Source organism: Mugil cephalus, chromosome 20 (genome assembly GCF_022458985.1).
Source record: "Mugil cephalus isolate CIBA_MC_2020 chromosome 20, CIBA_Mcephalus_1.1, whole genome shotgun sequence".
Lineage (NCBI taxonomy): Eukaryota > Metazoa > Chordata > Actinopteri > Mugiliformes > Mugilidae > Mugil > Mugil cephalus.
Window position 1 is genome coordinate 9,578,956 of NC_061789.1, and position 23,654 is coordinate 9,602,609.

General features: G+C 42.9%; 1 protein-coding gene across 3 annotated transcripts in view; it reads left to right on the top strand.

Moving 5' to 3' along the window:
• The window catches only part of LOC124997912 (junction plakoglobin-like), an 89,106-nt gene extending 67,522 nt beyond the window's left edge, over nt 1-21,584 (top strand). For all 3 annotated transcript variants that reach the window (XM_047571951.1, XM_047571950.1, XM_047571952.1), the window contains 12 exons: nt 3,700-3,901; nt 3,978-4,122; nt 4,201-4,304; nt 4,466-4,585; nt 6,462-6,680; nt 10,577-10,729; nt 11,323-11,442; nt 12,697-12,847; nt 14,395-14,516; nt 15,504-15,546; nt 18,763-18,902; nt 20,010-21,584. In XM_047571951.1, coding sequence (XP_047427907.1) covers nt 3,700-3,901; nt 3,978-4,122; nt 4,201-4,304; nt 4,466-4,585; nt 6,462-6,680; nt 10,577-10,729; nt 11,323-11,442; nt 12,697-12,847; nt 14,395-14,516; nt 15,504-15,546; nt 18,763-18,899 — 1,516 coding nt within the window. In that variant the 3' untranslated portion in view covers nt 18,900-18,902; nt 20,010-21,584. The remainder of the gene's footprint in view (nt 1-3,699; nt 3,902-3,977; nt 4,123-4,200; nt 4,305-4,465; nt 4,586-6,461; nt 6,681-10,576; nt 10,730-11,322; nt 11,443-12,696; nt 12,848-14,394; nt 14,517-15,503; nt 15,547-18,762; nt 18,903-20,009) is intronic.
• The last annotated feature ends 2,070 nt before the right edge of the window (nt 21,585-23,654 follow it).

A 23,654-nucleotide genomic window follows, 5' to 3' on the forward strand; every position in this document is an offset into this window, starting at 1 on the left:
ATAATGTGAGATGCCATTCCATAACATGAGATTACACAGTGGGACGTGAGATCACATGGCGCGACAGATGGCGGGTCCTATTCTAGCATACAGATAATGACAGTTGACTATATTCATGATGAAAGGGTAGGTGTCATGATATAGAATGGGCATTATCAGATCAGGACATATGGGGTTGTATCCGTGGAGCAAATGTGTCCTTGAATCGATGGTGGCAGACAGGAATATTGACAGCTGTTTTACATCTGACAGAAACCATGCTGACAGAGTTAATCGGGAGTAAGTCTCCCTGGTGGCAGTTAGGGGGACGGTTTGAGCCTTGGCCCCCCTCCTCCTGATTCTTAGTTGTTAACTTCATGTTCGCTCACCGTCTAAGGCCCCTAGAGGCCCCCCTAGAGTTCAGACTTTGCATTAACATCCAATCACAAAGAGACAGCTTACAGGTGTGAACACAGGACCGGATTTAGAGGTGGTGTGATCACACAGTGCGTCCTGGGTCACATTAAAAACCGCCTACTTAGCAGGAGTTCTCTTGCATAAGCAGTGGTTTTACTAAAAAAAAAAAAGAAAAAGAAAAAACACATACACACGCCACTGCTTTTCTAAATGATCGTCTGAGAGAGGAAAACAGTGTTCAATGAACAATGATAAATAATCTCAAATTAACAAGTATTTAATATGTGTGCACTGTGTGATTATGTCATTAAAAATGTGCTGACTGGAGTTAGTTATTGATGCCATTATGTTGATGTATAAGGAGCTGCTTGGAGATAGGTTACTCATTTCCTCAATAAATCACCAGCGCGTTTAGATACTTTTATTAACAGATTTTTTTCTGACGCTGCACGAAGATTGAAATTTTCAGGTTTCATTTCTGATCTGAGTATTGCCTAATTAACATCAGGGTGGAAATAAATAAATACATCAACAGTGCTGGGCACGTTACATTAAAAAAGTAATTAGTTATAGTTACTAGTTACTTCGCCCAAAAAGTAACTGAGTTAGTGACTGAATTACTCCACTATAAAAGTAACTATTGCATTACTCTTATTTTTTTTAAGTGTAAATATGTCTGATAAATTGGATTTCTTTCTTACCAGGTTTCACAAGCCAGCTGCATAGAGTAGAATTGCCGCTGATAGTAGAATAAATCACTGTGTCCTGCACAGAGCCAGATATCTGCTGCCAAATACCCCCTTTTCTGGGATGTAGAGAGCTGCCATGATCGTTAAAAAAGTGTAGGATAGCGCTATACAATCTGTGTATATAAACAAAGTTGTCATTCACCTATGTCCTTCCATTAACAATAGTGTAACAGCACATTTGATTTGTTAGATTGAAAAAAAAAAGGAACAAAACTCTCTGCCCTTCAGAGATCAGTCTTTATGGGAGTAGACCAAAACTTGTTTTTGAGCTGAAGCTTCTACAATGATACAGTCTGTCAGGCCGTCGAGTCAGAATGTGACAGGCAGATATATCAGCATCAGAGCGAAAAACCCGGGTCACTTCATATATTTGATGTCTCCATTATGTGTCTCTACAATGTAGACAGTAGTAAAAAATTAAGAAAAAACATTGAATAAGAAGGTGTGACCAAACCTCTGAATGGTAGCAATCTGTCCGACCTCCTCATGAACTCCCTCCATCTCTAGAGGGATGGAGTTTTAGGGAAACTTAGGTTAAAAAGTAGAAATAAAATCATATAAAACGGGGAAAAGATTAAATGTTAAAAAAATATTTAGCGGCAAAAGTGAAGGTTGAACATTATGAATATCATGAATACTGATAATTTAGAGGTTTATATATATATATAAACCTGATGGAAGTACTCATTGGTAATAACTGACAGATCAGCCACTTTGTTGTCGTCCTGATATGAACTGTGTGCAGGTGTAAAGACCGACATCTTCAACTGTGACCTTCTTTCTAAACAGAGAACAGTTTGTCGTAACACTCAGTCTGTCTGGTTTAGATTTGATCCGTCGAAGATTATTTAACATCACTGCTGTTTTTGATTGGTCTCTTAAGCCAATGCATGGCTAGGTAGTACTGTCACAGTTCTTCTGACCATCTCTCACATTTCCACAAGATAAAGTGACGTCATGTCCAACTCTGACAGTGAGAGGTTAACGTTGTCCAGTTACTTACTGCTGAGACAAAAGATCAGACAAAACTAAACCACGTCGCCCACGTCGGATGTCGATGCATGGTGCTTCAAGCCAACCAACATGACGCCAGGACAAACAACAACTGTAGCAGACGAAGCTAACGCGTTAGCCTACACTTTTACCGCCAGATATGGGTTCTTTACAACCCTCAGGCAGAAAAGTTAATCCCTCACGCTGAGGCTTAACAGAGGAGGATAATTCACACTCATAATTGATTCAGGAGCTTAATTCACACTGAAAATGAAAGGAAACTGAATTGAAAAAAAAAAAAAAAAAGAAAAGGGAACTAAAAAGAAAGCTCCACACAGAGCGGCCACGTTAGTGTGCGTGACTTCTATCAGCATGCTGCTTTGCTTCCTCTGTCCCTCTTCACCTCTGCCTGTTAATATAAGCTCACCCACCATTGCCCCGCATTTCTTCTTTTTTTTTTTTTTTTAAGATTGTTTAGCTTTGTTCTTAGTGTCGCCCTCTGCAACCTCCTGCATAATCAAGTCTTTATACTTGTGTATATGCGTATTCGTATGTGTGTGTGGTACTAGGCAGTAATCCGGTTAGACACAGGAAACAGGCATTTATATCGGAAATCTCCTCTTTCTCCTTCTACAATTAAATGGTATTCTACAGCATATTTCTGTTGATGGGGTTTACGTGTGATTGGCAGTTAAAAGATGAATATCTTTTCAAATGAGCTTAATTATCAGAACAGATTTATGTATAAATAGCTCTTCCTCCTTCATTCCATTGACTGCCTTTCAGTGTATTATTTTAACATTTAAATGCTTGAACTTTTTGCGCAAGGTGTTTTGAATCTCCAGTAGAAATGACTAAACTGCTGTGGCTCCGTGTTGTCGTCAGGTGTCTGAGTCTTTGCATTTGCTGTTGTTGTGCCTCAAGAACTTAAGTCCATTTGCTGCAAATGTAACTGTTCAGAAAGCTACACACTTTGGTTGCAAAAGTCCTTCAACCAAGTTGTATGCTAACACAGCCAAGCCAAGGAATCGTCTGTGGAACCTTGGAGTTTGGAGAAACATCTTGTTTCCGTCACCTCAGCAGCATCAATCAGTGAAATTAGTGAAGGATGAATTTAGTCAAATAAAGAGAGGTCGTTTAGGAAAACCTTTTCCAGAGAGCTTAATTTTCAGCGCTACACTGAGCCCCGAAGCGCAGTGTTTACAGTTTCTGACTATACCGTAGTGTCTCAGTCGAATCTAACATTTAAACCTCATAGAGCATCTGTAGAGAGCTGGCATTTCACAGGCGTGACCGGTGACTGCTTCACGAGATTGTGACATTTCCACGTTTTTTGAGCAGAAAACTGGGACGCACACTTTGACTTTTCAATTGCTAAATGACGGAGGATAGTACTGCCAGAAAATGACACTGACTACAAAATCCTCTTCACCCTATGTCCCTCCGACTTGTTTGGAATGATGGAGGTCTGTAAAGGTCATAGATTGCTTAATGCTCCTTGAAATGAGTTCATTTTTTGAAATCTGTATCCTTTTCTCGCCCTGTCTATCATATCACGCAGTTCACCTGTGGAATCGGTCTTATTTTACGCCATCACCACCCTCCACAACCTGCTGCTGCATCAAGAAGGAGCCAAGATGGCTGTGCGCCTTGCTGACGGCCTGCAAAGGATGGTTCCCTTGCTGAAAAAGAGCAACCCCAAGTTCCTGGCCATTACCACAGACTGTCTGCAGCTCCTGTCATATGGAAACCAGGAGAGTAAGGTACGACGAGAATGAGATCCCTACTTTGTCCACTCTTGTACACAACTAAAACCTCCTACTTTCTGTGTCTCTTCAGTTGATCATTCTTGCCAATGGGGGTCCAGAGGGCCTGGTGTTCATCATGAGGAACTACAACTACGAGAAGCTGCTTTGGACCACCAGCCGGGTTCTCAAAGTGCTGTCCGTCTGTCCCAGCAACAAGCCGGCAATAGTAGAAGCTGGTATGCCGCTGTCACTGAACATGAATTAAAAAAAGATGTTTGTATAATATGTAACTGTGAGTTCACATCTGTGCACAGGGGGCATGCAGGCCCTGGGCCAGCACCTTACAGGTTCCAGCCAGCGTCTGATCCAGAACTGCCTGTGGACACTCCGCAATCTTTCGGATGCTGCGACCAAACAGGTACATACTGATTCAGTGTTGCAATGAAACACGTAATGTACTCTCAACTTGCTAGCTATACGGCAACCTAAGGTGTCATAGTTGTAAAGATACACCGAAAAGCAAGAACTGCTCTGATCCCTCTTCACCATCTGTTTGCTACCATTGGTTGCTCCTTCTAGGAGGGTTTAGACGGCCTTCTGCAGATACTGGTAACCCAGCTGGGCTCGGACGATGTCAACATGCTGACCTGCGCCACGGGCATCCTGTCCAACCTCACCTGTAATAACTCCCGCAACAAGGTAAGCCTCACATGATGGTACGCTACCCTCGCAACTACTGCTGGGTTTCTAATCGATCCTGATTTGAAAGATCCCATACCGTTTCAAGAAATCCTCGTATCGATTTTTTAAAATACACTTCTGCATCCTCTCGTTGGAAATCTCAGCCTTTGGTCTCACGAGACTCGTTTTGCTCAGCATATGCCTGAAAACTGACTGCGAAAGAGAAGAGCTGTGCAAAAGGCACTGAATCCAAACCCTACAAATTGGTCAATTTGTGATTCCCAGTCAATGGATATAAATCTGATTCTACAACAGCCTTCACTCAGAAAAGACCCAATTACTGCTCGCTGCCACTCTGGAAAACTTAGGATGTTTTTAGCATCTTTTTATAACTGATGATGTTCATTTGATCTGGACCCAATGGTAAAATAATAAAGGATCTAAATAAATGGTCTAAAGCCCTCCAGGAAGATTTTTTTCCCCCCAAGAATGGTAAAGTAGGCAGGAAGCTTTACAAATATTAAACATTCCCCCTTTCAGCTGCAGAGCCACAATGTAAAACTAAGGCTTGCCAATGGGAACAACTTGGGGTAGTGGTAGTGAGGCAGCGTCTTGCCCAAGAATACATCTACACAAGACGTGCTAGGGGTTTCGGAATTCCACTCTTCTGATTGGTTGGTGGGCAACCTGCCAAGACACATCTGGCCCAGTACGACAAAGACAAGGATCCACTGTCACCTTTTAGTTTTGGTCCGGACTGTATTCACATTGGGCTTTTGCAAAGAAGCCAAGCGGGCAGTAGGTGACTCATAACTTAATTCCTAAAGAATGACAGACACAACATAAAAAAAGGGATGCTTTGTGCTGTAATAAATATGATAATTACTGTGTGGTGGCTACATGTCTGGAAGCAGTAATTATATGAATAACTTTATTTTAAAAGCACTTTCCAGCATCAGAAGATTACAGAATGCTTTGGCAATTTGCAATCTGGTTAAAATGAACAGAAACACACAAATTAAAGACACAGTTCAACAAGAGAAGTCTCTTCAGGCAGATTTTACTAAAGTCTTGGAGCCGAGGCAGCAAAAGTACCATCACCTCTTGTCTTCTTGTCTTTTTATGAGCAATGGCTAATAAAATAGAATGGAGAAGCCCTTTAATGCAGCTATTGCCAGCCTAAGAAGTGCTTTAAAAGTTTTAAAATGAATTCTAATCGTGCCAGAATGAACAACAAAGCTCGGTTTTAACCCCTTTTCACGTGCTAAATGAGCAGGACGCGCTGTGCTATTGAACGTATTCATTGCCGGGTTATCTGCCACTCTCCTGGGCTTTTTTTTCTTACGGATACATCATTATGCGCGTTGAATTAACGCGCAAAAGGAAGGCATCTTAATAAACATTCACATGAAATGGCTGGAACATTCTGAGCACCATGTGGAGCTTTTAAAAAGCCAGTCGTGATGATGAGAAGTCCTCCTTTGTGTTTTTTATTCTTCTTCTGTGAATTCATTAAAAAGCAAACAACAGAGGAAATAAAAAGCCTCTAATTCTCTCTGTGGGTTTGGGCTTTGGACCACAGTGTTTAGTTAATGAACAAGCCTGGTGGTTGTCTATATTCTTCACCTCAGACAATGTGCACCCCAGAGGAAAATCAATTTACAAAAGCAATATACATAGGCTATCATATTGATATTTACTATTCATTTTGTCTGTGCTTCTCAAGCCCGGATACACACACATGCTGGGGATGCACCAAAGCCATTTATTTATTGTTGCTTTTTTAGCGTAAACCACGTCTTAAGAACGGATTTCGTGCGGTTCGGTGCAGGAAATGATTCACTGCTCACCTGCACCTCAGATGACAGCTTCTGTCCCGTCTGTTTTCCCGCAGACCCTGGTGACTCAGTACGGCGGGGTGGAGGCGTTGATCCATGCAGTGCTTCGGGCCGGGGAGAAGGAGGACGTTGCTGAGCCGGCGGTCTGCGCCCTGCGCCACCTCACCTCCCGCCACCAGGACGCCGAGCTGGCCCAGAACGCCGTGCGGCTGCACTACGGCATCCCCGCCGTCGTCAAGCTGCTCGGACAGCCCCACTACTGGCCTGTGGTAAAGGTGAGGAGGGGCGAGAGGAAGCGAGAGTGACGTAGAAAGAAAAGGAGGGGTGTGCGGGGGGAATAAAGGAAACGATGTTAATGACAATGATGGTGTCAAGAGGGTGTCAGCTAGCCTGACGGCAAGTGACACAGTACATGTGCAAATATATAGAAAGAGGAGCCACAACAGCGCCCGGTAACAAGCAAACACATGCGCGCCTCCCATCATGCTTCACTCTCAAAACACTTCAGCTGTGACAACACCCGCTGGTGCGCCGTGTCCCTAGAGAGACTGAGACAGAATGAAAGCTCCAGAGACAAGGCTGTTTGTGCTTCTGGGGAAACAACATTGGCAATCTAAGTTAAAATAAAGAAAAAATAAAAAAGGCTAATCAAAGGTCTTGTATACTCTGAGAACAATATAACCTATTCTGCTGTATCGCCAACAGGACAGTTACACACTTTTAAAGTCTTTAATTATATGCATGGGTAAATTTAAAGAAAATGTGATCGGGAATGTGTAGCGAAGGAGAAGTCTCGCTATATAAAGTTGCAATGATCTCCATGGTCTGTACCTGCCAGTGCAAGTAGCCCCAGTGTCTGCGTACATCAATATGTTGTTCCTTCCTTTCCTTCACCTAGCAGGTTGACCTTTTTGGGACTATATGACATGGTTTGACAGCGCTGGGAGGGATTGGCATGGCATTATGTGCAGACATTAATCTATTTCCTCTGAGAGGTCCCTGTACCGGGAGCCTGTTATTAAAACACAACCCACCGCCGTCATTTTTTAGAAGGTTGCTGAGCATTAGCCGGCTGGCCTCCGAGTTCGACCATGTGTAAAACGCGCGTTTTCTGTTGCATTGAAATTGGTCGATTTGAGATGAAGTGTCTCTTCCGCATAGAACCACGGTTTGACAGTCCAGGAGGCGGACCCAAAATGCAGATGGACAGAAAACGCTGGTAGTCAGGATATTTAGGCATTTATTAAAAGAACAGATCTTGATGTAGAGTGCTGAGAATATCCAGAGATGAAGAAAAAGAATTCCAGCAGGGACCGAGGCAGGAAAGGTAGGGATCAAACAGGATCAGGCGATGAAAGACTACAATCTGGCACCATGATGGAGTAGAAGCCTGGTATTTGTCGCAGTAGTTCATGGTAATTGTTGGCAGCTGGTAAGGCCAGTCCCCCAAGTCGGATTCCACTTCTGCAATCAAACAGGAGGCACAAGAAAAAGACAGTAATAAGAAAAACTGGAAACCAAGGGAGGTGGCTAGACATGAGAACAAATGTCTACAAAAATAGCCTAGGGCTTCAGAGTGTTGTTGTTTTGAGTCAACATGAACTACACTGTTTGTGGTCAAATAACCCTAACAGTCCAGTGCAGTCCAGTTTGATCTCAAGGGGGACCAGTAAGAGAAGTTAAGAAGTACATTATGAATATTTTTATCATTTAATTAACCGTATACTTTTACAAATAGGTTTTGTGAACAACGAGGAATTTGTTTGGAAAAATATGTGCGATTTCAGCACATTGTTGCCATCTACTGTTTAGTTTTGGTTCTCAGTGTTGTGTTATGTCCCCAATTGTGACTCCTAGTGGACAGATTGGGAATAGCAGTTACTTTTATTGAAAAATTGCAGTTAATGTCCATGTAATTTTTTTCGCGTTTTTGCAAATTCATCCCGTAGGTCAGATTGAACCATCTTGCAGGATGATTTTGTTCCTGGGGCCACAGGTTCGACACGCCTGTTTTAAATTGTTCAGTCGTGAAGCTCTGTAGCAAACTGAGTGCACACACAGTGCTTGTCACGAGGATGTGGTTCTTTTCATCAAGTTTACTGACTAGTTAGGCTGGGAAAAAAATCACCAAAGAATTGCACATAAGCACTGATTCAAAGTTCACAGGCAGCCACAATTTTACATCTGCTTTCTATCTCTCCGCCACTCTCTATTAGCTACTAAAGTGAAATGGGCTCATTCTATATTTCTTCGCTTCCACTTGTGCGCGCACAGACACGCACAAACACACATTCTCTGGCTTGTACTTCTCCCCCTCACTCAGACAGCTCTGCCAGCTCAGGCAGATTATATTAATGAACTGAGGTATTGGTGTTTAATGATGTGGAATGGAGAAATGGACAATGTGACTTTATAAGGAAGCTGGTCAAGTGGACGAGAGGCAGCGAGAGAGGAGAGGAACAAATGAATGGGAGGAGAGAAGCAGGAGCGTAAACAGGCCAAGCTACATGGCCGCAAAGGCGTTGTAATTTTCCCTTACAAGTGTCATGTGATTGATACTATTTTTTCAATAAGGCATTTGACTCGTGTGTTGCAGTCACACTGGCGTTGATGCGGTGGTTGAGTGTATCTGGTTACCCCATTTACAATGACTGACTTAATGTAGTCACGGTACAAACCTTTAACCTCGACGCTGATTGGCCAACATATCACAACCAAATGGTTGTTATACATACCCAGTGCCTTGGATATATTAGATGGCAAGTCTGTTCTCCGTTCTGGATGAAATGAGCAGGTATAAAGACAAACTGTTGCAGCACCATGACTCGGTTGGTTCTTCTCTGAACCCCTGACAAAGCAGGAACTAGGAACCAGATATTATGGGATGTGCAGGTTCAGAACTGGTCTCACAGGACTTAAAAGATCTGTTGCTGATATCATCGCGCTAGGTACCACAGGACACTTTCTGAGGTCCAAGGACCGTCATCATAACAACCGCCTACCTGGTCATTATTTGACTATATAGTTTTTAGTAGGCTTTCAAAAAATTTTGAAAAATCTCTTTAGTATTCTTGCACGGAGTTCTCTGGGGTACTTGGCGGGTAGATTATTTAATGTTTTAGAGAACTTGCCACAGTTCTTTGAAATTATAAAGCCTCTGTGTATTTTCTCTGTTCATACAATATATAGCCTGTTGGGGCTAGACCATACATTCCAGTACTCCTTGTTCTTCTTGTGGCCAAAGTTATTTATGACTCTGGCTGTAGGTTTGTGCTCATTGTCCTGAAGCAGAACGAAAGTTGGACTGATCCGACGGCTCCCTGCTGCTATTGTATGATGGTTATGAATCTATTTGCAGAGTACATCGTATCAACCATTGACATGGAATACCAGGGTTGGAGAGCCTAGTCTCTTGACAGGAGCAGGGAGCCTGTTAATCTAATAGATGTCCATGGATATTCAAAACTTTGCTAGCATTTAACACAGAAGTAAAAAATTATATGGAATCTGACCAGAAACAACATTGTCAGCTTTTAAATACATGGTGTTACATCGCCACATCGTACTGAATGATGTCAGGATGAGCATTTGATTTAAAATACTTGACACTCATTTCTGAGATCCTGGGAGAATGTTTGGACTTAAAAGTAGGGTTGTGCAGCAGAAACATTTTCAAAGCATTCACATTAAATTTAAATGAACGTATTTACATTTTTGGGGCAACTTTCCTGGCATAATGTTTGGTGATGGTATTCCTTTTGAAAATGGGTTGCAGAGCTTGCGTGCGGTGCTTGACAAGACTCAGAGATTTTCCGAATTTTCTGACGGTAGTGGCAAGACAGCGGTGAGCTCCCATGGATGTCTTTACGCAGATTGTCCAGATGTCTTGACTCTGGTAGTCTGCCCAGCTGTCTCCTCAGCAGTGAGTGAGCACTCCCTCCACTGAAAACTGTCAGATCTTTTTCCTCTCATCCCTGTGGTTTCCTTTGATACGTAGCATCAGACGCTAGACGGTAAACATGGATGCAGCATAAGCAGCTTGGTGAAACTCCAAACAGCAATTGGCACTGCAGATCGGAGGCGCCGCGTGTAAAGTTGCCTTTAAAGCTGACCCACATAGATCTTGGAACGTCCCGTTGAGGAGACTCTTTCATCTCTGTCCTCTCCTCAGGCCACAGTTGGTCTCATCCGGAACCTGGCTCTGTGCCCGGCCAACCAGGCACCTCTGAGGGAGGCAGGTGCCATTCCACGATTGGTCAACCTGTTACTGAAGGCTCATCAGGACACACAGAGACACGCCTCTTCTGCACAACAGACTTACCAGGTTTGGCGCACACGCCCATCCGTACTGTTTCAATCATGTGATAGGACATTCGCCTGAGTGCTCCTTAACTTACCGCAACCCTAATGTCAAATCAAACCTTTACCTTTGCCCTAAAATGTAATTATCACAGTAACGAGTACAAGTTCGGACACCTCTACTCTTTCTAGGTGCCCTGATACCCTGTCATGGAAATACTGTAACACTGTCAGTAGTTCCAAATGGCTTTTGTTCTGGGATATACCACTGGGGTAGATAGAAGGGGCCTCTACAGTGATTGTGGAGCATTGTCAATGCATAGGTTTAAGGGAGTTTACAGTTGTCATTGCAAAATGTGCCAAAAGATAACCCCCTAACCCTAACCCTTAGTCATTTACCCTATAATAGGCCCTTGGTTTGTCTTAGCTTGGTTTGTCCGTCCAGGTGTTGCGACCCCGCTGCTGTTAGAAAGTTTTTCTACTCGGCAATCTCTGCAAGCAATTGCAGAAGCTCCCCCTTAAGCACCACTCAGCTGGATCACTGGGTGAGTTTGAGCCATTTTCTTTGTGTTCTTTGTGACTCTTGCCCTCTGTCTTTCTGCCAATCTCTTTTGTCAGGACGGCGTTCGCATGGAGGAAATTGTAGAGGGCTGCACAGGAGCACTTCACATTCTGGCCAGAGACCCCATAAACAGAGGAGAGATCGCCAGCATGCAGACCATACCACTGTTTGTTCAGGTACACCCACATCACAGGACGTGAAGAGGCAACTGGAGCTACATTTATGACACATTCTGTTAACTATTTGAGTAGATAATGAAGATCATTTGAAGGATTGAACTGGAATTTTGTTCTCACTGGTCTTTTTTTGAAGATCTTTTACCTTATCCAGGTCTTCAAAAACACATATTATTATAATTATACTTTAATTAATTGTAAGTAGTGAAGGAGCTGATCCACCTGCTTTGCGTAAGTTAAAATGAATCAGTCTGTTAATAAGCTCCACAGCTGTATTCAGATCAGGCAAGGAGCGAACAAGGTTTTTACAAATGAGCTAGGGGAGAGATGAATGTGTGATGAAACATGGGATTCCCCAAAGGCAGTGACAATTCGTATAATCCCATTACGTTTCTAGATTTCTTATGTGATTAATTTTCCAATCTACATCCAGACTTAACCGAACCACAACCTCAACCTGCCCTCTCACCAAGTCTTAAAAATAGAACGCAACGATTTACATTATAAGGGTTTGCATTTTGTCTCTGAAAGTACTCGACACCCGCTTATTGGGATGTGCATACACATACATATTGTGCGAGTGATTCATTTTGTACTCAGTGTGTGTGCACAGCCCAAAATCAGAATCCCCCCCGTCACTGGCAGCAGTTCAGGCAGCCACTTCCTTTTACCACGGGATGTAATCTAAAGCTGCACAAACATACATGTTGTGAAAAATCTGGTGCAGAAATGAGGCAGATTAGCTACAGTGTTTGACTTTATAAACACTGCTTGTTGAGGCTGAGTTCTGATCCGGCAAACAGTCTGAACAAACTGCTGAACTGAAAGGACAGCATGTACGGCCGCGTGTCTTCGAATGGTGATGCAATCGCTGCTGCTTATGTGAAACACTGTGGATGTTTTGAGCAAAAGTTATCTCCCCGTGTCCGAGATAATGTGCCAAATTTATAAAGACACGGCGAAGATGAAATCAAGACGGCGGTGGAAAACAACCCGGAGGCTTTTCCTGCTACTTGCCTGTGTAAACAGTTAGAAGAACATCACCTTAGCTTTGTTCGTGGCATGCTTGTGGCTTTATACACATCTCCAAACCACAACTATGGACTATTTATAGTCTGTACATTGGCTGATCTAGATGTCATTGGATAACTGTGCCAAGAATCAGTCTCCAAGAAACCAATGATGGAAAAACGCATCCTTCACCAGTCTGTCTCTAAGATTACAGGTTTTGTGTGTGTGTGTTTTTGTGTCCAGCTGCTCTACTCGTATGTGGAAAATGTGAAGCGAGTGTCGGCGGGCGTCCTGTGTGAACTGGCCTTGGACAAACAATCTGCAGAGCTCATCGACGCAGAGGGAGCATCAGCGCCGCTCATGGAGCTGCTGCACTCCAACAACGAGGGAATCGGTACGTCGCATGCCGGCTTACACCTGGGTATTACCCAGCATGTGTTGTTGACATTGAACATACTTTGAATCGACTTTGGTGAAAGATTTAAAAGTTGAGTGAAAAAATAACACATGGAAATGTGTTTGGGCTCAGGATTAAAAGAGGCTTCAGTGGGATAATGACTTTAAACTGCAAAATCGCCAAGACACCCATGTTGTGTTCCATTCTGACATTGGGGAAGCTGCTGCTTTTTGATTTCCTTAATAATGACGCTGGTGGGGGAAAATGGGACCTGAAGGGATCTTGGTGGTGTAACATGACTGCCATCTGCTGGAATTCAGTTGTGTGAAACTGCAACATTCATCTCATATGAAGCTGGAATGCAATCTGCAAAGACTGGTTGTGTTGAATCCGTAACCAAAATAACCAGAACTCTTATTCCACTGACGATACCATTAGCTTGTACATGCTACCTGCAAATATTGGCCTGTCAACAGATGACCAACGCAATCACAGTAGAGTTAAAGTCTATTAAAAAAAAAAAAAAGAGATCTTTAGTTCATTTATCGTGTGGCCAAAACTTTCAGTCCAGCTATCTTTAGTGGGAGGGAAACCAGCCACAACATTAAAACCACTGACAGAAGAAGTAAGTAACATTGACCATTCAGTGTTCTGCTAGGAAACGCTCCGACCTTTCATTTGTGTGGATGTTACTTAAACATGTACCACCCACGTGGACCAGACCAGGCATCCCCACCCCATAACAATGACACCCCTTGATGGCAGCAGCTATTTCCAGAATGATCCATCAAAAACAGCACAAGGTGTTGACCTGGCCTCCAAATTCACTAGATTCCAAACTTGTCAACTATTTCTCTGACCCACAGAAGCCCCTCCCCTCAACCCGTAGGACCCAAAAGCCCCCACTAACAACATTCTGTTGCCAGAAACCACAGGACACCCTCAAAATGCACCATGTCCATTATCTGATGAGTCAGAACTGTTTTGGGGGGGCTCAGTGGAGACCTACACAATGTGAGGCAGGTAGTCCTAATGTTATGCCTGATCGCTGTACAGTAAGCAATTTCGACAGTAATGTTCTTCCAGTATTGCATCGCCATTTTCTCCCTTTACGGATTCAAAATGACAGTGCCCTTGAGTGCACATCGACTGTGAATCAGCCCTTATCACTCAACATCAGTGTTGGACTTCACTAACGCTGTTGTGACTGAACGAGAAAAATCCCGGAAAGCCTGAAACTATAAGAATGGAGGCTGTTACAGCAGCAGAGTAACAATCATGGTTTGAACAATCATGACAGATACAACAATCTTGAAGCCTCAACGATATCAGACTTGAACTGCTCCAAATCTGATATAAAATGTGCAGCATTTTGTTGTTTAATTACGACAAAATAAATTGTGATAGTTCAATCATGTTTCCCTACAGAATCAAGCTGATAAGAAATCCCTAAAACTTCCTACTAATCCATAATTTCCGAGGCAACCCATTCCTCTGGGCTTTTCTTGAAATAATAAATTGCTGATCTTGCCGTCTTCCTGCAGCCACCTACGCTGCGGCAGTGCTGTTCCGAATTTCGGAAGACAAGAGTTCAGACTACAGGAAGAGAGTGTCGGTGGAGCTCACACACTCGCTATTCAAACACGACCCTGGCGCCTGGGAAATGGTAAGAAACCTGTGTGTCTTTGCATGACTGTCAAGGTGTTGACACCACCCTCAAGCTGGAGACACACTATGCAACTTTCACAGTCTTTACAGATTTTGAAAAGACGGCAGATTTTTGTATGACGACTGTAAGATTGAAGGATCACAGACTAGTGCAGCTCCAAGGCGACATGCCGTGCATTTTAGTTCAATTTCAAGTCAATTTCACAACTGAGGTACAATGCTAGGTGGTTTTGAAATAGTAAAGTATGTGTTTTCAACAACCAATTCAACAATGGTAAATCTAAGAGCGTAACAGGCTTTTTGACATGACTGGCATAGAGTTGGTAAGTGTTCTGACACTCTTTCCTCTGTCTCAGGAATCGAGACTATCCAGAAAGTTTGTACACTGTTCCCCTCACACACTAGTAGATTTTGGCGTGAACTGCCCATGACAAATGTCCCCAAGTAGTACAGGCTGGTTCAGACATTGCCCAGCTGGGAATCATGGGTTGAATCTGGCAAAAAAAGTCTTGTAGTCCTCAGCTTAAGAAGAAACCATATATATCTATACACAGCATTTTGAAGAGTGGACCTGATCAAACAACAGACAAATCTCTAACTTGCTATGTTATAGAAAAATCCAGGAAAAGACAATCCATGTGTATTGGAAGCTGCATTAAAACATACTTTTCGTTCCAGTCTGTCCACATGCCATAACTGTGTTTTCAATGTGGTGGTTGTTGCAGGAACACACCTCCGATCTTTAGGTTCTCATTGCAAAGAAAACACATTTGGATTACTACAAGATTCTGTCCTGGGTCCAAAGGCTACTCTTTGAAAAATGCCACTCTGACAGTTCGTTAAGGGATAATTCGAGTATTTTCTCTTTTTGCATCAAGGCTAAACAGAAGGTCTTGGTATTCAAAGAAATGTGAAGGAAAACGTGTTTGCAGCTTTGTAGCTTAGTTGACTGTATTTGTTCATCTTTTTTTTGTTGTCTATACAGGCCCATACTGCGGTTCCCTTGGAGCCTACTTACCTAGCCGATGGTGAGTAGTTGGGAAATACTTCTATTTATATACAATCATGAATGTAAATTTAACATTTAACATGTTTCTGTAGTGACTTCTCGTTCATTGCCGTGTAATCTACAAGCCAACCCATAATTGTTCCTAAAAAAACTAATTCTAACCCTAATCCCTTAACCCTAACCCTAACTCTAACCCTAAGTCTGGTCTTTTTAGAACAAAACTTCTGCCTAGATTGGTTATCAAACTACCTGCAGAGACTATCTACCCAAAAGTACTTTAAACACCTTCACCAAAGTATTGGTTAAAGTTTGGGAACAAAGCAATTCAGGCTGGAATCCAAACGAATGAGGAACATCAACACCAAATGACCTCCTTTACCCACAGCTACTAGACACCAGTAACGCCTCAAAACAGCCAAAGAATTATGTGACAAGCCGACTAGCTTTACCAGGACATTACATGCTTTTCACAGCTAAAACGGGATAAGGAGCGAAAAGTATTTAGCGTATCTGGCTACCTGCTGCCGCTACTCCCAACAACAACCGCTGTCCTCTGTCCATCTAGACCGTGCAAAAAACACTCTATTTTCGGTCCCTTTAATGTTCTCGGAAAGACATAAGCCCCCTGCATCTTCTCTCCCTGCAGCTCTATAAACTTCACAATAGGTGGAGAGAACTTCAAATAAACCACCATGCTCATTAGACAGAAGGACCCAGGGGAAGAAAGACTTGTCACCGCAACAGCGGATACGCGAGACACAACAAACCAAGTGAAACAACATCAAAATAAAGCTGGACATGAGTGTGAGCAGCAATTACCTGGCCTACACACATATAGAGGGATCACATTAGTATTCCTGTTGTATAGCTCTTCAACAACAGAACCAGAACTCATCTCACACAGAGGCACACATGACACGAGGCAATCATGCAGGTAGGCTCCCTGCTGTTGACAGAATAGACTTGGGAAATGAAGCTGGTGCGCCATAGGTGGGTGACGTGTGAAAGAGAGAGAGAAATCAAGAGAACAGAGTAATCCCGATGATTAAATAAAATGGTTTTCAGCCTTTTTTTTTTTTTTCGTGTGTTAGCTTTTTGCAGTTGTCTGTTTTTAGTTCAAAGTGCGGTATCTCCCAGTGAGGCTTTCATGTCATATTTTCACTTCAGTCGCCAGCGGCCGCTCAACGGTGTTGAGGAAAGTACCCGAAGTCCTGTTCCAAAGTTTGCCTCGGTGGGAAGCTACGGATGGCAACTTTGAACCGAAAATCATATTTGGAAAACCTGATGAGCATGAATGAATTTTCCAACAATAGACCAGATGCATGGATGAGGTCCTAAACAGATTGAATTGTGAACAAAAACTATGTGGTTATATTACATCTGCTACATCTAATTGTATATTTGTAAGTTGAACCTAAATTGTGAAGTGAAACAACATCAGTTGTGTGGGGTTGGTGATAATGAGGCTGCCGAAACTGCTCTAAAGTTAACACTGAACATGGCAATTTCCATTTGAAACGGGAGATGTCCAGCAGCGCCATTAGCTTAGAAGTGGCAGATTCCACCAGCATCAGAGAAGACTAGTCAGAAGTGCTCTATATGGAGGACCTGAAGCCAAAAAGCCACCAGTCTAATGTGGAAATGTCAAAACATTCAATCAAAAGAAGGGCATGCCAACATCGAAGAACTGGGTTGTAGAGAAATGAACAGCAATTTTCTCTGGACTCGTTCCTCAAAATGCACAGAAGACTCTTATTTTGCTTTGTAGGTCTATGGAAATGTGTGTCTGCAGCATTGTGGCTAAGTCATGAAGCGCTATGTTGATTTTCAAGAACAATGAGTTCTGCAACAAAGGCCCTGTACCACCAGGAAGCAGATAAAGGTGTAAATGAATCAAATTTTGCTTGCAAACCCAGCCAGTTACAAACATAACATGTTTTACAATGCACCCACGTGCTGGTAATCCTCACAGATCCAAAGCAGCACGCACAAAACGATAACTGACCGATATGTGTAGATAATTGTTCAGATTTTAGCTGCACAATCTGCAACTTTATATCTGAAACGTAAAAATCTATTACATGATATTCTGTGCAGTAGCGTTTCGTCGTGTGGCATATTTAGAGTCCGGCATTCTGTAATTTGTAGGGACCGAGGACACAGTGGAGGACGAAGGACTAAGAAATGAGAGACAAGTAGAGAAGGAAGATAATGAATGACACGAGGATGTTGGAAAGATGGGGAATTAATGGAGGGCTGGGGGGGGGGGGGGGGGGGGCTGTGCAAAACGAAAGTGTGTGTGTCTATTTGACTCCCTTCACTCAACCACTGTTCTCGCGTTTCCTCTGTGTACGCACTCTGCAAATCCCTCCATCACACAATCTTTAATTATTGCCTTAGTCTTCATCCCGAGTGTATCCATGTATCTGTGTGTGTGTGTGTGTGTGTGTGTGTGTGTGTGTGTGTGTGTGTGTGTGTGTGTGTGTGTGTGTGTGTGTGTGTGTGTGTGTGTGTCTGAGCCATTTCTTTCCAAACTTTTAATCCACTGCAGTAACATGCACGCGGGCCGTTGTAATGGAGGTCAACTGAAGGTGCCGATTTCATAGTGCAATTGTCAGAGCCAAATGATCTCATTTATTCTGTGTCCATCTCCTAGTTACACCTTGCACACGCGCGCACGTACGCCTCCATCCAGCCTCCACACATTCATTGTCAGGCCTGAGCTTTTTTTTTTTGCAGTCGGTGCTTTAGCGCCCGCAGAATGGGTCGCAGTGGAATGAACATTGTTCTCCAGTTCTAAAGTGGATGGAAACCCTCGACAAATGTGGATGAAAGAGCGTCGTCAAATCATTTCATGTTTACGTTGATCCAAACTTCGCTCCAGAATAAAGTCTTAGGCCGCTAATATTGAGACTTCCTGCATTTTTATTCAAAAGATGAAAGTGACTTACACTGTCAAGTTAAAGATATGGTGCATTAATTCAGTCAGATCTCCGATATATTCTCATTCCCAGAGACTCAAATACATCATCGTTTTATCAAACCCTCCTGCTTCTCAAGTGTCCTTGGGGTCTCTGTCATGATGCGTCGGTTTTGCTATTGCCTCTGATGTTCAGGGTCGAGTTTCTCCTCCTCCTTCCCTCACTATACATCAACACCACTCCTGCAAGTTTAGATTCTTGTGCAGTTTGATTGATGTTTAGTTGATCAGGTTATTTTCGTCCCTGTGTCTCAGAGTTGGATGGCTCTTACCCTCCCTATGGATACGCTGATTTGTCTCTGGACACGATGCCGCTAGACCCCGACCTCCACGAGCCCTACATCCCCGAGATGACCTACGACCCAAGACAGGCCTACCCTGAGCCGCTCTAACAGGTAAAAAAAAAAAGCCCACACAGGGCATCCAGCAGTGTACCATTAAAGTATTTTAGGGTGCTTTCACACTTGTTTTTTTTTTTTTTTTTCATGCATTTAGCCCTCACGTTGGTTCATTTGGGCCACTCCATTATGGGGCAAATGAACTGAGCTCAGCCCAGATCCCAGAGTGGTTCATCACCTTATAACTGTATATCCAGGCAGTTTACTTGTTGCCCCTCTGGTGGTATCTTGTCATATAGACACCAATCAGGCATAACATTAAAACCACTGACAGGAGAAGTATGCCTGTGAGGGTTCTCAATCAATCTCAATCAAGGCGCTTGAAGAAAGGCAACCGGACTTTCTTGAAGACGTTTCTCCGCTCATCCGTGTAGCTTCTTCAGTTCTGAGAGACCGGTGGGAAGTTGAGGTTTAAATAGGAAAACTCTGTGGGTAAAGCCCATCAGAAACTTGTTGCTGTAAGACAAGGCCCCCTGAGTAGCCTCAACTTCCCACCAGTCTCTCAGCCTCGCTTTTGAAAAAAGCTACTCGAGTGAGTGGTGAAACGTCTTTTCTACTAGAAATTTCTAGTCCAGTTGCCTTTTTGGACAGAACTAAACAACATTCACCATCTTGTGACAATTCAATCTTCTGCTGGGAAACTTTTGGACCTGGAATTCGTGTGGATGTTACTGAAACATGTACCACCCACCTAGACCAGACCAGACACCCCCACCCCATAGCAAAAAATGGTTTCAATCGGAACAATTTAAAAAACCATTGGACCCAAAAAGGCCCCCACTAACCACATTCCATTACCAGACACCACGGGACATCCTCAGAAGGTCCATGTCCAGTCTCTGATGGGTCACAACTGTTTTGGAGGCGCACGAGAGGCTTACAAAATATTAGCATTTTGATAATGTTATGCTTGATCAAACACAAATCAAGCCAAGGTTAAATCCAACGACTGTAACAATACTGCATCCCTTGTTCCCTGAATCAGAAAGAAGTACAGGCACCCTTAGAGAATTATCCCTGCAGGTATTCTGTGTTTCTTGTCGTCTTTGCTCACAATCATGCTTAAAACATTTGCTTTTTTTTTTCTTTTTCTTTTCCTTGCAGGAGAAAAAAAAATCCAGAAACATTGAAACAGAGCACAAGAAAATCACAGGAAGAAAGACTAGAGGGTGAAGGAGACTGGAGGTTTTTATCACAAAGGGAATCAACCCTGTGTAAACGGAGTGTGTGTGGGGGTGGGAGGGGAAAATAATCCCGCTTTGCAATCAAGAACTGTCAAAAGAGATTGCTTATTAAAAGAGGTATATTGTTGATGTAAATGAAAAATGTAACTTTGTTATAATGTTTTACTGTGGGGTGAAAGTGGGGCGCGTCAGAGGCATCGTTACACGGGTAACTTTTTGAAGCAATCAAATTAGGTCAGAAGGCCTCACGCCGGCGGGTGAGGTGTGCCGGAACGAGCACCTTATCTGTAAAGACGTAGAAACTGAGTTAGACCATTCGAATTAGATGAGATGTTACGGCGTCAGCGCTAAAACCGCCGATGACGACGTTGGCGCCTGTCCATTCGTTTCAACTTGTTTTCTCGAGATGTATTTTCATGGCCCCCATTTTAACCGATTTCATTCCAGACGCGACAAAAGCAGCGACAACGACAACTCTCCCGCAGAACTAGAACGTCTCCCGTATTACTGTCGAGCACCATTGCTACCAAATGCTACCCGTGTATCCCAGCCTTAAGCTGCTGTCTTATAGATGTCTCCTCTGTGTATTTGAACAGTGCACAAGTCCCAGGGTGTCCATGTGTGGTCGTTGCATGGTAGTTTATTGTGTACTCATTGAAATAGTCTTCACCTTTACATACTGAGAAAAATAAATAAATAAAAACGACAACTTGGGTTTTGCAAGCCGTTCTGGATTACGCTAGTGGACAACTGGATTACAAAATCCCGCCACGTCCCCGGCCCTCGCTTTCACAGAGTGGATATCGTGTTGAATTGCCCGCAGGGAATGGATTGTAAATCTCGTTCAGCATCAGTCTACAAAAAAAAACAAAAAAAAAACACCTTCGCCCAGAGGTACCCATTTAGACCAGAATATCTTCAGCTGAAACAGACTTACTTCAGCTCTCGGATCAGGTACACACCGTCACGGGCGCCGCTAAGTGCAGATCCGCAGAAATTAACAGTGCTTTTATTGTGCGTCGACAAAATAACAAACGACTTTTGTACTAGGGGTTTGCCGATCACTTCAGTATTAAATTTGTCAGTAAGTGTATGTCAGTATCGATATAGGGGCTGGGGGGCGGCTGCAAGCTCTAATACATACTGTATTTTCCTGCTGCTCACAGCATGTATTAAAGATTCAGTCTGTGATTAGTGTCAGCACCATTTCTATCTAACAACTACGTCATAGTCGGGGTGCACGTGATCTGCATTTAAGTGCAGCTGCAGTCGGAATGCGGGCATCGCGGACAGTCGAGGCTCGACGGCTTCCGGGCTCCAGGGGGAACGTGTGCTTATTGGTCCAGGGTTCCTGAACTCAACCAGCAGCCCACGGTGTTAAGAAAGCACAAACGAACTAACAGTGACTTTGCTGAATCAGTAGCTGGCGCTATGTGCTACAGGTAGATTGTTCCTAAATCTTGCCATTAACATCATTAAATTTTGTTATTTTCAACTGTTCTGGTCGTCGTTTGTTGTGCTTGCATGCAAGGCTTTTGATGGGAGGGATGTAGAATGACTAAGTAAGTCCAACAAAGTGCAGGAAGACTCACGTGGGTATGTGAAATTCCTTTTTATGTGTGCGTTTACTGGCATTATCAACCCTTTGAAGCCTGAATGCATCGCCGGTGATCCGTTAAAGCGCGCGGTAATTACCGTAACTCACCGTGATTTGCTCCATCGACAAAATTCAATGTGTGGCTGAACATTAGGAAGTTTTGCTTTTGTCTGGAAGACCTTTGTGACATCTTAAGGGTATAACTAACTTAGTTTTTCTCTTCCTGGGGCTCCCCGGTCTTGTGTCTCTACCCAACCTGCAGCCGTCAATAATAATAATTACCGTAATGGCAGAAAGCCCAACTTCCCAGCTTTCAGCCACACTTATTCAAACTTTTTTTTTTTTTTTTTTTTTTTTTTTAATGCACAGGCAGATGTTCAGGTCTTAAAGGATTAAACATTGGTTGAAGAAGCATTTTTTTAGTTTTTTTTATTATTATTTTTTTGTTTGTTTTTTTAGGAAAATAAGCGATTAAGGACAAAATGTTTAACCACTTCCTTTAAACAAATGTTTTCACGCAATTATGAGACAACATACATAAAAAGAACATTCATACAAGTTTCTTTTTGGATTTTTAGGACTTTAAATCTTCACACAATGTGGCATCAGTAAATATTTTCCCCATGAGCGTCAGAATAAAATGCATTTATAAAAAAAAATAATTAAAAAACACGTCGCAGATGAAGATGTCGGGCCTTTCACACGGTGGTCCAGCCTTGAGTTTCGACTCAAGCTCAAGCCGAACCTAACACTAAATCACACATTGATGATGTCAATAAACAAATATAGAAAGTTCGTATCTGTGCTGAGAACTTCTCACGTGCTGAGTGAAGTCTGTCGACTTAAAGGTAAAGTTGCATTCCTGGTTGTTATTGTCACTCTGCACCAGTCTTTTGTTCCGCGAGGACGTCCATATTAATCCCGGATCTGCAGGTTGCCGCTAAGTAAGAGCGGAACGGCATTCCACTTGTAAATCTGATGCACCAGATGGCTCGTTACACGGAACCATGGGAAGCCTGGAAAGTTGTCCTTTGAAGCTGGAAAAGGGCAAACATGGACAAACCACCTGTCTTTGACTGTGAACTACAGTCTGAGGAGTTGGGAAGCTAGTAAGTAAAACTAAATATGACTTAAGTTTGTAAAAATCCATTTGTGTAAGGAAGAGTTGCTTAGACAGTTTTCACACCTGTAGCTACTGGTAGTTCCTTATACTATTGGTCCACACCTCTATGGATCAACCTCAAGTGTCTGAAGGTTCTCTGACATCCAGGTCATGGTATCAGAAGAAGAAGAAGAAGAAGAGGAAGAAGAAGAAGAAGAAGAAGCGAGTTGTAAAACATCTTCAAGAAACACTATAAGTCCAGCTGCTCTTGTTTCACCTTGTCTTTTGGGTATCAGCCACAAGTGTAAAGCATATTTGAACATATTTGGACAACCTGACGTCATGCCTCACATTGCACATTGAGACTTACTGTAGTTTTTCCCCACTAGGGTTAAGACTCACATCGAGTACAAGGACACAATACAACATAAATACAATTAAACCAGTCCAGTAAATTCAACACAGCTGTCTTAAAACATAGCAGAAAGTCGCTCCCTGATGATCCTACAAGTGAAAGAGCCTTAGAAAGGAAACCTCAACAGTATAATTATTGGGATACTTAGTAGATATGAACATTTTCCGAATGTCCCCCAAAGAAGAATAAAAAAATAAAACTATAGTCAGATTTCCAGCTAATGACATTTAACCCAAAACGCCACTGTTCCTGAAACTAGCTAAATTGCTTCTGTTGCCTTAACCCAGGTCTCTCCAGCACTGTGGCACAGTTTATTACTTTATTCATTAAAAAGGAAAAACGGTCGGATTTGGTTTCGCAGTCACTGAAATCAGAAAATAACAGTTGCACAGGAGCAAGACTCCTCAGGCGGAGGGCACCGTTTCTCTTGAATATTAATGATCTCCAGAAA